We start from the raw sequence: 14,861 nt of genomic DNA on the forward strand, positions 1-14,861 counted from the left end.
TATTTTGGTGTTGCAGTCTTTTTTTTTTTTTTAAGTTCATCCCATCAAAAAAGGCACAATCCATGGATTTTTAATATCCAACATATGAGGAAAATAAAACTTTGTATTATAATGAAAGGAAGAACAGTCTCTGAGTGATAAGGAAAAAGAAATGTTCCACAAATATCACGGGAATTCCACAGAGTCTGTACCAGTGTAAGGGAAGGTTCAGGGAGGAGGTGGGAAACCGTTTCCCAAGGACAAGGATCTAATGCTACACACTTGGCACATTCCAGGTGAGCACAGATCTGTACTGGGGATAATATGCTTGCTCTTTACCTCCTACCTCTATAGACCATGGAGAAAATCACTCCAGGATCACACTGTTCTGAGAACTGATTGTCCTGGAAAAAAAAAACATGTGTTTTTGTTTCTCTTTCTTGGACTCTTCCTCCTTTTCACGGTTGAGAGGAAATACATTCTTTTTTTATAATCTCGAGTCTCATGTGGGGCAAGAGGTCAATTTTGGAGAAAGTCAAGGTAATGCAAACTTGAGTATAAAGACTGATTGAAAGGCTAGGAACCTGGAAGATGTGGGGCGACGTGGGAATAGAAGAGTGTGGGCAAAGAAGTGAAAGTATCCACCAAAGAAACATCCCATGCCTTGCCTCCTGACCATTAAGAAGCCCTCCAGTCATTTTATCTAGACCACCGCCCACTCTCCAAGTCCTCTTGAGGGGCGATGTGAAGGATGCACCTGCGACGGAATAGACACCGCTAGGTCCAAGTAGGGGTGACTTTTGGCAGAGGCCCATCCACCTGTGCACACCACTCGCCCTCGTTGCTTCCTCGGTTGTCTATCCATCCCCACGCCTGGTGCGGTGCTCCTGGCTACAACTCTCGCTTCGGCTGCCGCAAAACCCCGGAGCTCTGGAGTGGGCGCGCGGGCTGCGCGCGGGCCGGCGCCCGGAGCACTGGGCATGCTCAGTCGCGCGGGCAGAGCTCCGGGCGCGAGCCGGGCTTCTTCTGCACCACATTCATCGGCTGCCAAGGGGAGCCACCGGGCGCTCGCAGGCTCGGCGAGCGCTGCCCGCGGGAGGACCCGGCCGCCGCACCCCCGCCGCTGCCCCATCGCCTCCAGGAGCCATGGCCAGCCTCGGCCATCCCGCCGCCTTTGGTCGGGCCACCCACGCGGTGGTGCGGGCGCCGCCCGAGTCCCTCAGCCAGCACGCGCTGAGGCGCGCCAAGGGCGAGGAGGTGGATTTCGCCCGCGCGGAGCGGCAGCACCAGCTCTACGTGGGTGTGCTGGGCAGCAAGCTGGGGCTGCAGGTGGTGGAGCTGCCGGCCGACGAGAGCCTCCCGGACTGCGTGTTCGTGGAGGACGTGGCCGTGGTGTGCGAGGAGACGGCCCTTATCACTCGACCCGGGGCGCCGAGCCGGAGGAAGGAGGTAACTGCCCACCCGGCGACGCGAGGGGCGCGGCCGGCGGCGCGCGCCGGGCCCTCCCCTAGCGCCCGCGGCCGAGTTGCCGGCGGAATTGGCCCCTGGGCTAGTTCTCAACTTCCCATTGGGGGGCGAGGGGGTGTGCGTGCGGGTGTGAAAGAGAGCGTCACAGAGAGAAGTTCATTGTTCACACCTCCTGTCTGTCGGCAGGCGGTCTTCCAGCCGATCCGATTGAGTGTGGTTCTGCGGACTGGGGCAGGTGGGTGGGCTGGGGAATTCATCTTACAAGCATTTTTATTTGTAAAAATTAAACAGCGGAAAAAGCGCAACTATGAGTGTTTCCCAGGGAGCGGGGGTTGAAATAGGTGTCGCCCCAGGCCGGCGGGTGGTGGCTGGGTGCCCCTCCAGCGCCCGTCGCCGATGAAGCCCCCAGGTCCTGTCTGGAGCTTGGGCAGGGCAAGCCAGATGAATTAACAGGCGTCTGTGCCACAGACCTGGGGCGATCGGAGTTACTTTTTAGTGGTGGCGACTAAGTCCCGAAGAACGGGATTGGCAAGCGAATGAATTTAAGGGGGGCGTTTAATGGGTGAGCTGTGCAAAATGTGTGTATGGGCAAGGTTCAGAAAGCTGTACTCAACTGTGGGATATTGGCTTGTGCGCTTAATTAGAAATGTTTTTCCTCAAACTCCATAATTTTTATTCTCTGTATTTTTAATTCATAGCAATTAAGAGAGCTTTTTGTGTTCTCAGGGGATAGTGACTAAAATATTGCAATTGTAAAAATGGCTGTGATTGCTTTAAAGACAATGTAGGTTAGTGGGGAGAGACAAATAGAGTGAGATTGGATTTTAAAATGCCATCTGGCTTGGGATTCTTCTCATTGCCCATTAAGAGCTGGAGCTCAAGACTCTCCTTTGCTATTGGCATCCTTGGCATTACAAGATGCAGGTGGTTTCTTTCAAATCTGAGTTTTAGACATTTTTTCCCATTTTGTCTTTATTCAGTTTGCATTGGAAATACCTCATAGAGCATTAAAATATGCGTATTCTATACATGCTCCACTACTTAGATGATGGAACCCCACCTACCTGGACTGGGAATAAGAATATTTCATTTATTTCTCCTTGAGATAACTAACTTTTTCCCCACCGTACTTTAGGAGGAAAGCTTTAAAAGAGTAACAAGTCTCATTCTTTTAGCCCTTTTATTGACTTTGCCACACCATTCCCACACCTTTCCATGTTTGAATCTGTGAGATGCCATTGTCTTTTAACCTCGTAAGGAACGTACTCCCATTTGACCATTTGAATACCTTCTAGTGTGTTCTAGACCATGTGGCACAACTGTGGTTTCTACTTAAGAGAAAAATAGGTTTCAGAAACCCTTTCAATGGTACTCATTTGATGATAGTGGTCCAGTTGTCTGTCAAGAGACTGTCACCATATTCATCCATTTCATTTTATTCCTATAATAAAACCTCCCAGTTTTATCTAGAGTAAAGCTTATCTAGAGTAAGCAGTGATCTTTCTCCCCTGCTCTTATTTTGAGGCATATGTTTTAAATATCAAAGTTCGGCTCCATTCTAATACCAGCTTGGCGATCCAACCAGAGATCACAAAGTTCAGTGGATGGGAACATTAGACTGGGTCTCAGCCTCACCGCCTCAATTCTGTCACTTGGGGAAATGTTTCTTGCCTCCGTTTTCTTACCTATTTGGTGGGCATAATAATACCCATTTCACAAAATTAAAATAAATTTATTAATCTACCTGAAATTCATAGGAGAGGACATTTAATGAATGTTGACTATTAATTATTAACTTACTGGGTCATGGAAGAATGACTCCTTGAGTAAGAAGCAGTCTGTGATACCTGGTGTAGTGACATTTCTTCTTCCCAGGATGAAGGTGAGTCACCTTCATGCTTTAGGCTCCACCTTAATCTGTGACCCTGCCTCTCAGCTTGGCTCTCTAGATATGATGCTCCCAGAAACACTTTTGCTATTGCATATGAGCTGGGTCACCAGGGTAACGGGCCTTCCAGTCAGGGAGAGGAAAATGGGGAATTAAGTGTTGGATGGGATGCTTCTGGAAAGCAGGACCATGCAGGATACCACTCTTTGAAATCTCTTTCAGTATAGTGCTTGTTAGAATGAATGAAATGCATTAATTAGCTAATATAGACAAGCCCGATGGTAACTTCAGGATCCTTTTTGGATTACTATGTATAGTTTTTCATGTGATGTCTACCTTTCTAACTGAAAATGTATAGTAACCAAGGAGTTATTTTAAAGTTATCATCACTGATCCTCCTGCTTCTAGTCTCTTTTCATTTTATTCCCACACTGTAGCCAAGTTGATCGTTTTAAAACTCAAATGTGGGCTGGGGAGATAGCTCAGCTGGTAGAGTGCTTGCCTCGCAAGCACAAGGCCCTGAGTTCGATCCCCAGTACCACAAAAAAAAAAAAAAAAAAAAAAAACCTCAAATGTGATACTGTCCCTTCTCTGATTAAAAATCTTGAGGCACCCCCACTGAGCTAGATAGATCCATGGAGCTTGGTTCTGCTTGCCTTTCCAGTATCTGCTTCATCTCCCAACACTTGACTTGAGCCAGGTTTATCATACTATTGCTTTTCTGGATACATTTTTCTTTGATATGAGGCATGCTTCCTCCCTCCTCTCTTCCTTTTACCTGGCTGCTTCTATTTATCCTTCAGTTCTCAGCTTGCTGTCATCATTAATATTAACAGTTATTGGGTGCTTGCCATCTGCCACAAAAGGCCAGATTTGTGACATGTATTTCATTAATACTCAACTCTTTGAGCTCAATGCTATTATTATTCCTATTTTAAAGTTGAGGAAACTGAGGCTTAGATTAAGTAAATTGGCCAAGGTTTTGGAGAGTGGAAACAGTGAAATCAGGATTTGAATCCAGGTTTGCTGGACTCCAAAGCTATAGTTCCGCACACGGTGACATTAGACATTAACTTTCCTAAGTATGAATTGGTTCTCTCTCTTTCTTTAATTGGTGCATAATAATTGTACATAATAGAGGGTTTCATTATGGTGTATTGATGCATGCATTTAACATAATTTGATCAGTTTCTCTCCATGCCTTCCCTTATCCTCCCCTCTCTCCCGGATTCTCTTCCTCTGTTCTCATGTGAAGGCCTAATGTTTGCCTCAGTGGGGTCTTCAGAGATTTATAAAACTCAGCCCCTGTGTACATAAAGCTTAAGTTTTAGTGGAAAAAACTATATACAGAAAATCAGTAAATTATGTTAATTATCTAGTAACTTTGTGTCTTTAGGACTGTATTTTTAATATGTTTACTATTTTCAAGATAAATAAATCAGCCTTGAAAAGCCTGATATTTTAAATGAATCCAACTTATTTTTAGAGGAAAAGGCCAACTCTTAAATGCCAAAATATGTAATCAAATTCTCTAAAAACTGAGGTAGAACAAGTGAGAGGATGTGATGATTGAGTTTTAAAAAAATGATTTAAAATTTTGTATAGATTATACCTGCCTATAGTACCAAGTTCAAAAAGTATGAGAGAATATGCAGTGAAAGTGAGTCTCACCCCCACCCTTCCAGCTGGCTACCCAGTTCCCAACCTTAGAGGCAACTACTAATACCATCTTCTTGGGTTCCTTTCAGAAGTTTTCCTAGTACATAGTAAATGATTAACCAGTAAAGCTTAGTTTAAGCAAAATTGTGAAATGTATCCTATGCTCTTTTGTATCTTTTATTAAGAATGATCCTATTCTTTCCCACGTACTAAGTGTCAGTATGTGGGATAATTCTAACCAGTAGAAAACCATATGCACACATTCTCACAAAGTGATAATAGCTTTAATCTTTCCTTGATCATTTTCATTTTTAGACCTCTTTAGGAAGAAGTCAGTACTTAGAACTAGGTTATAAATCCTAAAAGAGACTTAGACATCAGGTAGGAGGATGGGGACATAAATGCAATATATATTTTGGTAGATGGCCCCTTTCTATTAAGGCATTTAACTCTTAGGATCTATATATTTTGGTTCTGGGTTTATTCTCTGACCAAGAAAAAGAAAAATTATGTTGATCCCAGAGGCAAGTTACATATCAGGATCGTGTTTAATAATAGGAACTAACAAGTGCCTAAGTTTTTGAGTGCGTATGAATCTAAAAAATGATATTAGTATTATACCTATTTAACAGACAAGAAAACTGAGGCTCAACTTGACCAAAGTCACACACAAATATTAAGTTACAGAAATGAGGTTTTCATGAAAATGTGAAGGTCATTTTTTGCTTAAAGGGCTTATGCCAGTTGATTAACCAATCCTAACGGAACATTAAATAGAATAACTGCTTGAAGCCTGTTTTACACACTTATGAAACACAGTCTATCTTAGATGTTGACTAGGTGAATTATTTTACTTGCTTTCTTTCAGAAATGAGAGTAAATTATTTTCATTTTAGTTAAAAAATAATAATTCAGTCATTTACATGAACCTCCTAAAGTGCCTGGGCACAATTTATACATAATTGTATCGTGTTTACCCCAGAGTGGATATTTGCTTTTTAAAATGTACACATTTCCTCGAACTTCTGTTTCACTTCAGGTGAGGATATTGCCCTGAACCATAATTAGAAATTACTCTATCACTGGGATGGAAAGTGAACGTGCTGGAGGCTGTTCACATGGCAGCAGATTAATGGTTCTTGATAAATCCTCACCTCCAACTGGTTAGAACAACTGTTCCTTTTCAGGATGTTTCTTTTTCAACTCTTTGCATGGCCTTGGCAATAATGTTCAGAAATTGATATGTCCCAGAGACTGGGATGCATTCCATGATGCAATCTTTCCTGTACAGTTGATTTTGAAAGCCTTAAAAATAAGAACAAAATGATGAGTAGGGAGTGACTTCTGTTAGATACTATTAGCTGAAAATGAGCTTTCTGCAGAGATTCTTAGAATCATTAGAGAATCATTATAAGACTAAGAAGGGAGGGATGGATCCCTTGTAATTCAGATATGGTGGAAAATTGCTTTTGCATGTATTTGAATTTCTGTCAGGCTCAGATTTCTTAAAAATTAGTTTTATTATAGAAATGGTAAGTATCTACCCATTAATGTTAACTGTAACCACAGAAAAATTTACTTAAGACTTTAGAACAAACATTTACCTTCCACTGCCTTTATGTCATAAATAAATAATTTGTGGCATCTTATAACCTCGATATAAATTTGGTGATATATGTTGAAAAAAATGAGTGCTGGTTATTATTTATTTTCTTTGTTATTAAAATTTGTCCCTATTTCAGAAAGTCTCATTTTCTGAATGGTGATCTGGATATGTGTTCATGTTCATTTCCCCTTATCAAGGGGGCATCATAATTACAAGTAGAATAACTGAGAGGATGAGAGAGTTTCATTTATACAGAACATGGCAAATTGTTCACCCCGGGTAGTCTGCAGTTATTTATTTACCACAACTGAATCCCCTGATGTTCTCTCAGAATGTTCACCTGACCTTTGAAGTTGGCTTCCATTGCTTTCCATAAACTGATACTAGGTATTAAATCTGTCAGAGTCCTCAGGCTCATTTCATAAGCAGGCATTTTCCATCTGAATAGACAAGCAGGAGTAATCTCAAACAACAAATCCCATTAAATATTTTGTGCATATAATGTCATCCTGGTTCACTTTGTCATTGTCAAATAATTTAATAATGTCCATTGTCTGCCGGAAACTGAGTGCTGATGGAAAAGTAACATCACATAAAAAGGAATAAATCACTAGACTTTAGACTTCCGTTTCTAAACATCTAGCTCATCCAAGAAAGTATCACAAGAGAAATCAGCACATCAGAGTACAAAGATAAAAGTACAAAGTACTGCAGATTTGGTTTAATTTTACCCATCAAATCAATATGGGCAAGAACGACTCAGTTTTTATGCAAATTTAAGGGAATGCAACATTTAAGCTGCTTTTTCAATGAAAAGGTACACATCAATATTTTGCTGGATTTGAATATAAGTAAATAGACTTTTATCGTCATTAAAATATTTTTGCCTTGATTTCTTTGTTCCTATATTGTAAAGAAATATTAAAGTTTTTAAATTTTGTGTGGCAATAATTATGCACGTGATTCATTGAAAAGGATCTTGCTTTTGAAAGTGAACAGATAATAGTTGCATCACTCATATATGTTTGTGTATTCAGTAAGTATCTATTACATGCCAGAAATAATATTGGTATTGGGAAAATGTAGATGAATTAGATCCCTCAAGGATCTCGTGGTTTAGGTAAGGAGGCAAACCGGTGGCAGACCCTTGCAGAACAATGTGAGGAAGCTGTGCCTGGTGCTATGGATGCTTCAGGGTATGTCTGACCCACACCAGAAGGAGCAATTATTGTGTAAGAATTAACTAGGGAAGGCAAGGAGGGGCAGCCTTTTCAGATAAAGAAAGCACATGAGATAGATGGGGTTGATAGTCCAGTGAAAATTAATTTCATTAATTTTTAGAAAGGCACAAAATTGAAAAAAAGCACACTTCTGCCCTTTAAGATCACTTAAGATTTCAGATACCTGATACCAAGTTCATCAAGAGAACTACATCCATAACACTAATTCTTGCTTTGGGGCTAGAGGGATTTGGCTGCATAGCAAATTCCTCAAAATTCCATAAGAGTCTTGCTCCCTTTCTAGGATTCCTAATTAGCTCACCTTGGGAACTATGTAGTCAACCCTGGAGTACAGTGAAGTTCAATTCAGGTCTGAGACTCATTTCTGAAGGTTGGCATTGAGACTCTGGAAAGGCATAGTTTTTGGGGTGTCCTATAAGTTATCAGTGTATTCTTCGGTGGGCAATCATTTTTCCCATTGACCCATAATTTGGCACATTGGGACATATCAGGCAAATTTGACATCTTATAGTACATATAACATTACCTGCATCAGTGTCAGGTAGGAAAAAAATAATTTTTTGGTGTTGATATGTGTTTTTATTCATGTCTCTTCATCTTGACAGTAGTCAGCACTGAATCTCATACTAACATAAATCAAGGACAGCCTAAGCTGAGTGGCATCTCTAATCAGGGGTTAAACTTTGTATGTGTTCCTGGAGGTAGCACGTTGGGGAGTACGGCACTGTCCTATAGACCAGGAGATGCTGATTTTGGTTTCTGAAATGATATTAAGATCTAATATTCTTTTCATCTTGAAGACACTGTTCTTTTGAAACTCACGTTATGCTGGGGTGGAGAATATAGAATGGGAAAGGGATAAAGAGAAGTGGGAAGTGATGGTTAGTCCGCAGTGTTAGATTTATGAGAGGGGATTAGGATTTGAGGAATAAAAATACTGGATGTTATTCAACCCAAGACATTATACTTTTTCCACTTAATTAACCAATCATATAAACTCATGTCTTGCTAATGATAATCTATTATGAGATGAAGTTGAATCTGCTAAATCTGTTTCAAATGCTCTGCTTACTCAACCATTTATAGCACATTTAATGAGTAATTTTTCCTGTAGAAGACTTAAGATAAAAGTCATTGAAATCACGTAGGATCCTTAAACCCACATAATTTCTACCATCACACATCTCTCATTAGTGTCTGCCAATTGGTAAATGTGAATTTGTGGTAAATGTGAATCAATGGAAGACACTAGAATGAACTGAACATAACTTTCCTATGTTCGTATAGGAATACATGACCCGTGAAACTCCACATCATGTACAACCACAAGAATGGGATCCTAAGTTATACTCCATGTATGTATGATATGTTAAAATACACCCTACTGTCCTGTGTATCGAAACAGAACAAATTTTAAAAATGTGAATCAATGGCCTGAAGTAATAGTTATGACGTATGTACTGTAAGTTGGGTTTTCTATTATATCCAAATGTTTTGATTTATCCAGGTAATTACTTCTTTTACATGCTCCATGTATTTCCATCCTGATGCTGAACATTTAGTTTTGTTTTCCAAATTTTAACTTTTGTCTTCAAAAACTTCATGAAGTTATTTTTCTAGGTAAAGACCAAAAAGTTAAAGATACAAACTTAAACGTAGCCTTTCTATAGTTAGCTGTGTACACAATACAATATTGTTAGTCCCATACAGTATAGATATAATAATTTTTTTATCATGTAGAGATGTTATTGTGGTAAGTCTAGACATTTTTGGTCTAAAATTATTAAAATAGCTAAAATTAGTGAGTTAATCCTAATAGAGTTATAAAATTATAATAACAGAAGACAACATGTTCATTTTATTATTATTATTTTTAGTCCTAAGGGAATCATCATTTCAGGAAGAAAAATATAATTACAGTTTGGCTTTGGATCATATTTTAAACCATTTAGGATATAATTTCTAGTTTAAGAGTTTTGTGTGGAGAAATTAAATCTAGTATAGTCTGAAGTATCCAAGCCATTTTTGTTCCTGCTTTGGATATTTTTATAACTTTCTGCTTCCTATCTTAATCCTCCATCAGGGTCCCTGTGCATACCAAGTCACATCTGATTTCTGTTCACTTGGCTTGACTCTTTTCAGTCATGGTTTTCTGGCTGTTTAGACCCCTGTCTCTTCAGCAAATTGGTATTGAGTACCTGATTCTGTGTGGCCTGGTAACATGTGACTAGGAAACATGAGGAAGAAGACTGTAATCTTCACCATTTGCTTGAAACTGATTCTTCCTCCCTTTCTTTGGTGACATTGAGACAGGAAGGCATTGATTTCCATCTGAACTTGCATCTTTTGTATCTTTTTTTGAGTGGAATATTAGGGATTGAATCCAGGGGCTGTCAACCTCGGAGCCACATCCCCACTCCTTTTATGTTTTATTTTGAGACAGTCTTGCTAAGTTGCTTAGGATCTCACTAAGTTGCTAAGACTGCCTTTGAATTTGTAATCCTCCTGCCTCAGCCTCCAGGGCAACTGGGATTACAGGCATCTTTTGCATTTTTAAAACAGTAGATTCAGTGGTAGCAGTGCATCCTGAACCCTGTGCCATGAGTCATAACCAGAAGGAGGGAACAGTTTCTCCCAGCAGCCTTCACGTGGAGGCTGAGACCTACACTGTCACCAAGAGGCCTCAGGATTCAACATCAAGATTTGGTTGTGCATATTCTTGGAATGGGGATAGAAACTCAGCATACTTTTTTTTTTCCCCTAGAGATTTCCAGCATGAGTACCAACACAGAATGTGCCAAAACAATTATAATTTTCATGTCATTCTCAGTTCAGTGCCTAAGGGCCTAGAAACAATTGTGAAAACCACTGATTTCACCATCTTTCCTTCACACTTCACCAACATTAGACAGGTGGAAATCCAACCTTTATGTGAGAGTGGCCAAAGGAAATTTAATTTTCTTCCCCAAGTATCCCATTTGAGCAATATTTGTTGGTGATAGTGCCTGTTAGGTGTGAGACATTTGGAATGATGTGTAATTGGGGTTGATTCTAACAAAAGTGTACGTATTGTTCAGTTATGAGTTAGTCTGATTACAGGGAAACTGGACTTCTGATTTTCAGTGGTAGTTTCTGATTCCCAGCTAAACAGCCTACTTTTTTTTTTTTTTTTTAATTTATTTTTTTACGTTTACATAGGGTAATGATGTTTCTTTTTTTTCCCTTCCCCCCCACCCCTCCCACCCTTTTCCCTTTATACAGTCCTTCTTTCCTTCATTCTTACCGCTCTCCTTAGCCTAACTCTAAACCTAACCCTAAACCTAATGCTAACCCCTCCCACCCCCATTATATGTCCTCATCCACTTATCAGCGAGATCATTTGTCCTTTAGTTTTTTGAGATTGGCTTATCTCACTTAGCATGATATTCTCCAATTTCGACCATTTGCCTACAAATGCCATAATTTTACCATTCTTCATTGCGGAGTAATATTCCATTGTATAAATATGCCACAGTTTCTTTATCCATTCATCAACTGAACGGCATCTAGGTTGGTTCCACAATCTGGCTATGGTGAATTGAGCAGCAATGAACATTGATGTGGCTGTATCTCTGTAGTATGCTGATTTTAAGTCCTTTGGGTATAGACCAAGGAGTGGGATAGCTGGGTCAAATGGTGTTTCCATTCCAAGCTTTCTGAAGAATTTCCACACTGCTTTCCAGAGTGGCTGCACTAATTTGCAACCCCACCAGCAATGTATGAGTGTTCCTTTTTCACCACATCCTCGCCAACACCTATTGTTGCTTCTGTTCTTGATAATCGCCATTCTAATTGGGGTGAGATGAAATCTTAGGGTAGTTTTGATTTGCATTTCTCTTATTACTAGGGATGTTGAACATTTTTTCATATATCTGTTGATTACTTGTATATCTTCTTCTGTGAAGTGTCTGTTCATTTCCTTAGCCCATTTGTTGATTGGATTATTTGTATTCTTCGTGTAGAGTTTTTTGAGTTCTTTATAGATTCTGGAAATTAGCACTCTATCTGAGGTATGGTTGGCAAAAATATCCTCCCACTCTGTAGGCTCTCTCTTCACATTTCTGATAGTTTCCTTTGCTGAGAGAAAGCTTTTTAGTTTGAATCTATCCCAGTTGTTGATTCTTGCTTTTATTTCTTGTGCTATGGGAGTCCTGTTAAGGAAGTCTGATCCTAAGCCAACAAGTTGAAGATTTGTACCTACTTTTTCTTCTATAAGATGCAGGGTCTCTGGTCTGATTCCAAGGTCCTTGATCCATTTTGAGTTGAGTTTTGTGTAGGGTGAGAGATAGGGGTTTAATTTCATTCTATTGCATATGGTTTTCCAGTTTTCCCAGCACCATTTGTTGAAGAGGCTATCTTTTCTCCATTGCATATTTTTGGAACCTTTGTCTAGTATGAGAAAATTGTATTTATTTGGGTTTGTGTCCATGTCCTCTATTCTGTACCATTGATCTACCTGTCTATTTTGGTACCAATACCATGCCGTTTTTGTTACTATTGCTTTGTAGTAGAGTTGAAGATCTGGTATTGCAATGCCCCCTGCTTCACTCTTGCTACTGAGGATTGCTTTAGCTATTCTAGGTTTTTTATTCTTCCAGATGAATTTCATAATTGCTTGCTCTATTTCTGCAAGGTATATCATTGGGATTTTAATTGGAATTGCATTGAATCTGTATAGCACTTTAGGTAGTATAGCCATTTTGACGATATTAATTCTGCCTATCCAGGAACATGGGAGATCTTTCCATCTTCTAAGGTTTTCTTGAATTTCTTTCTTTAGTGTTCTGTAGTTCTCATTGTAGAGGTCTTTCACCTCTTTTGTGAGATTGATTCCCAAGTATTTTATTTTTTTCGATGCTATTGTGAATGGGGTAGTTTTCCTAATTTCTCTTTCTGAAGATTCATCACTTATGTATAAAAATGCATTGGATTTATGAGCATTGATCTTGTAACCTGCTACTTCACTGAATTCACTTATGAGTTCTAAAAGTTTTCTGGTGGAATTTCCAGGTTCCTCTAAATATATAATCATGTCATCAGCGAACAGGGATAGTTTGAGTTCTTCTTTTCCTATTCGTATCCCTTTAATTTCTTTGGTTTGTCTGATTGCTCTGGCTAGAGTCTCAAGGATGATGTTGAATAGAAGTGGTGAAAGAGGGCATCCCTGCCTTGTTCCAGTTTTTAGGGGGAATGCTTTCAGTTTTTCACCATTTAGAATGATATTAGCCATGGGCTTAGCGTAGATTGCCTTTATAATGTTTAGGAATGTTCCCACTACCCCAATTTTTTCTAGTGTTTTGAGCATGAAGGGATGCTGTATTTTATCGAATGCTTTTTCTGCATCTATTGAAATAATCATGTGATTCTTAACTTTAAGTCTGTTGATATGGTGAATGACATTTATTGATTTCCGAATGTTGAACCAACCTTGCATCCCTGGGGTAAAACCCACTTGATCGTGGTGCACTATCTTTTTAATATATATTTGTATGCGATTTGCTAAAATTTTGTTGAGAATTTTTGCATCGATGTTCATTACGGATATTGGTCTGAAATTTTCCTTCCTCGATGTGTCTCTGTCTGGTTTAGGTATCAGGGTGATATTGGCTTCATAGAACGAGTTTGGGAGGGTTCCCTCCTCTTCTATTTCATGGAATAGTTTGAGGAGTATTGGAATGAGCTCTTCTTTAAAGGTTTTGTAGAACTCGGCTGAGAACCCATCTGGTCCTGGACTTTTCTTTGTTGGTAGGCTTTTGATGACCTCTTCTATTTCATTGCTTGAAATTGGTTTATTTAGGTTGTGTATGTCCTCCTCGTTCAGTTTAGGTAATTCATATGTCTCTAGAAATTTGTTGATGTCTTCGAGGTTTTCTGTTTTGTTGGAGTATAGATTCTCGAAATAGCTTCTAATTATGTTTTGTATTTCACTCGTGTCTGTTGTGATGTTTCCTTGTTCATTCCGAATTTTAGTAATTTGAGTTTTCTCCCTCTTTCTCTTTGTTAGTGTGGCTAAGGGTTTATCAATTTTATTTATTTTTTCAAAGAACCAACTATTTATTTTGTTAATTTTTCCAATTGTTTCTTTTGTTTCGATTTCGTTGATTTCGGCTCTGATTTTAACTATTTCCTGTCTTCTACTACTTTTGGTATTGGTCTGCTCTTCTTTTTCTAGCGCTTTGAGCTGTAGTGTTAAGTCGTTTATTTGTTGATTTCTACTTCTTTTGTTGAATGCGCCCCATGAAATAAATCTTCCTCTAAGTACTGCTTTCATAGTGTCCCAGAGATTTTGATGTGTCTTTGTTCTCGTTTACTTCTAAGAATTTTTTTATTTCCCTCCTGATGTCTTCTGTTACCCATTCATCGTATAATAGTGTATTATTTAGTCTCCAAGTTTTGGAGAAGTTTCTGTTTTTTATTCTGTCATTTATTTCTAATTTCAATCCATTATGATCTGATAGAGTACAAGGTAGTATCTCTATCTTCTTATATTTGCTAACAGTAGCTTTGTGGCATAAAATATGGTCTATTTTAGAGAAGGATCCATGTGCTGTTGAGAAGAAAGTGTATTCGTTCTTTGTTGGATGGTATATTCTATATATGTCTGTTAGGTCTAAATTGCTGATTGTGTTGTTGAGATCTATAGTTTCTTTATTCAATTTTTGTTTGGACGATCTATCCAGTGGTGAGAGAGGTGTGTTAAAATCGCCTAGTATGATTGTGTTGTGGTCTATTTGAATTCTATAATTGAGAAGGATTTGTTTGACGTACGTGGATGAGCCAATGTTCGGGGCATAGATATTTATGATTGTTATGTCTTGCTGATTTATGCTTCCCTTAAGCAGCATGTAATGTCCTTCTTTATCCCTTCTGACTAGTTTTGGTTTGAAGTCCACATTATCTGAGATGAGGATGGATACTCCAGCTTTTTTGCTGTGTCCGTGTGCATGGTATGTTTTTCCCCATCCTTTCACCTTTAGTCTAT

The 14,861-nt window shown here is 39.2% G+C and overlaps 1 protein-coding gene across 1 annotated transcript in view; it reads left to right on the top strand.

The window, feature by feature from the left end:
• Nucleotides 1–954: 954 nt before the first annotated feature.
• Nucleotides 955–14,861, top strand: part of Ddah1 (dimethylarginine dimethylaminohydrolase 1) — a 148,375-nt gene continuing 134,468 nt past the window's right edge. Inside the window, exon 1 of the mRNA XM_047518680.1 lies at nucleotides 955–1,428. Coding sequence (XP_047374636.1) covers nucleotides 1,126–1,428 — 303 coding nt within the window. The 5' untranslated portion in view covers nucleotides 955–1,125. The remainder of the gene's footprint in view (nucleotides 1,429–14,861) is intronic.

Source organism: Sciurus carolinensis, chromosome 1 (genome assembly GCF_902686445.1).
Source record: "Sciurus carolinensis chromosome 1, mSciCar1.2, whole genome shotgun sequence".
NCBI classification, from domain to species: domain Eukaryota; kingdom Metazoa; phylum Chordata; class Mammalia; order Rodentia; family Sciuridae; genus Sciurus; species Sciurus carolinensis.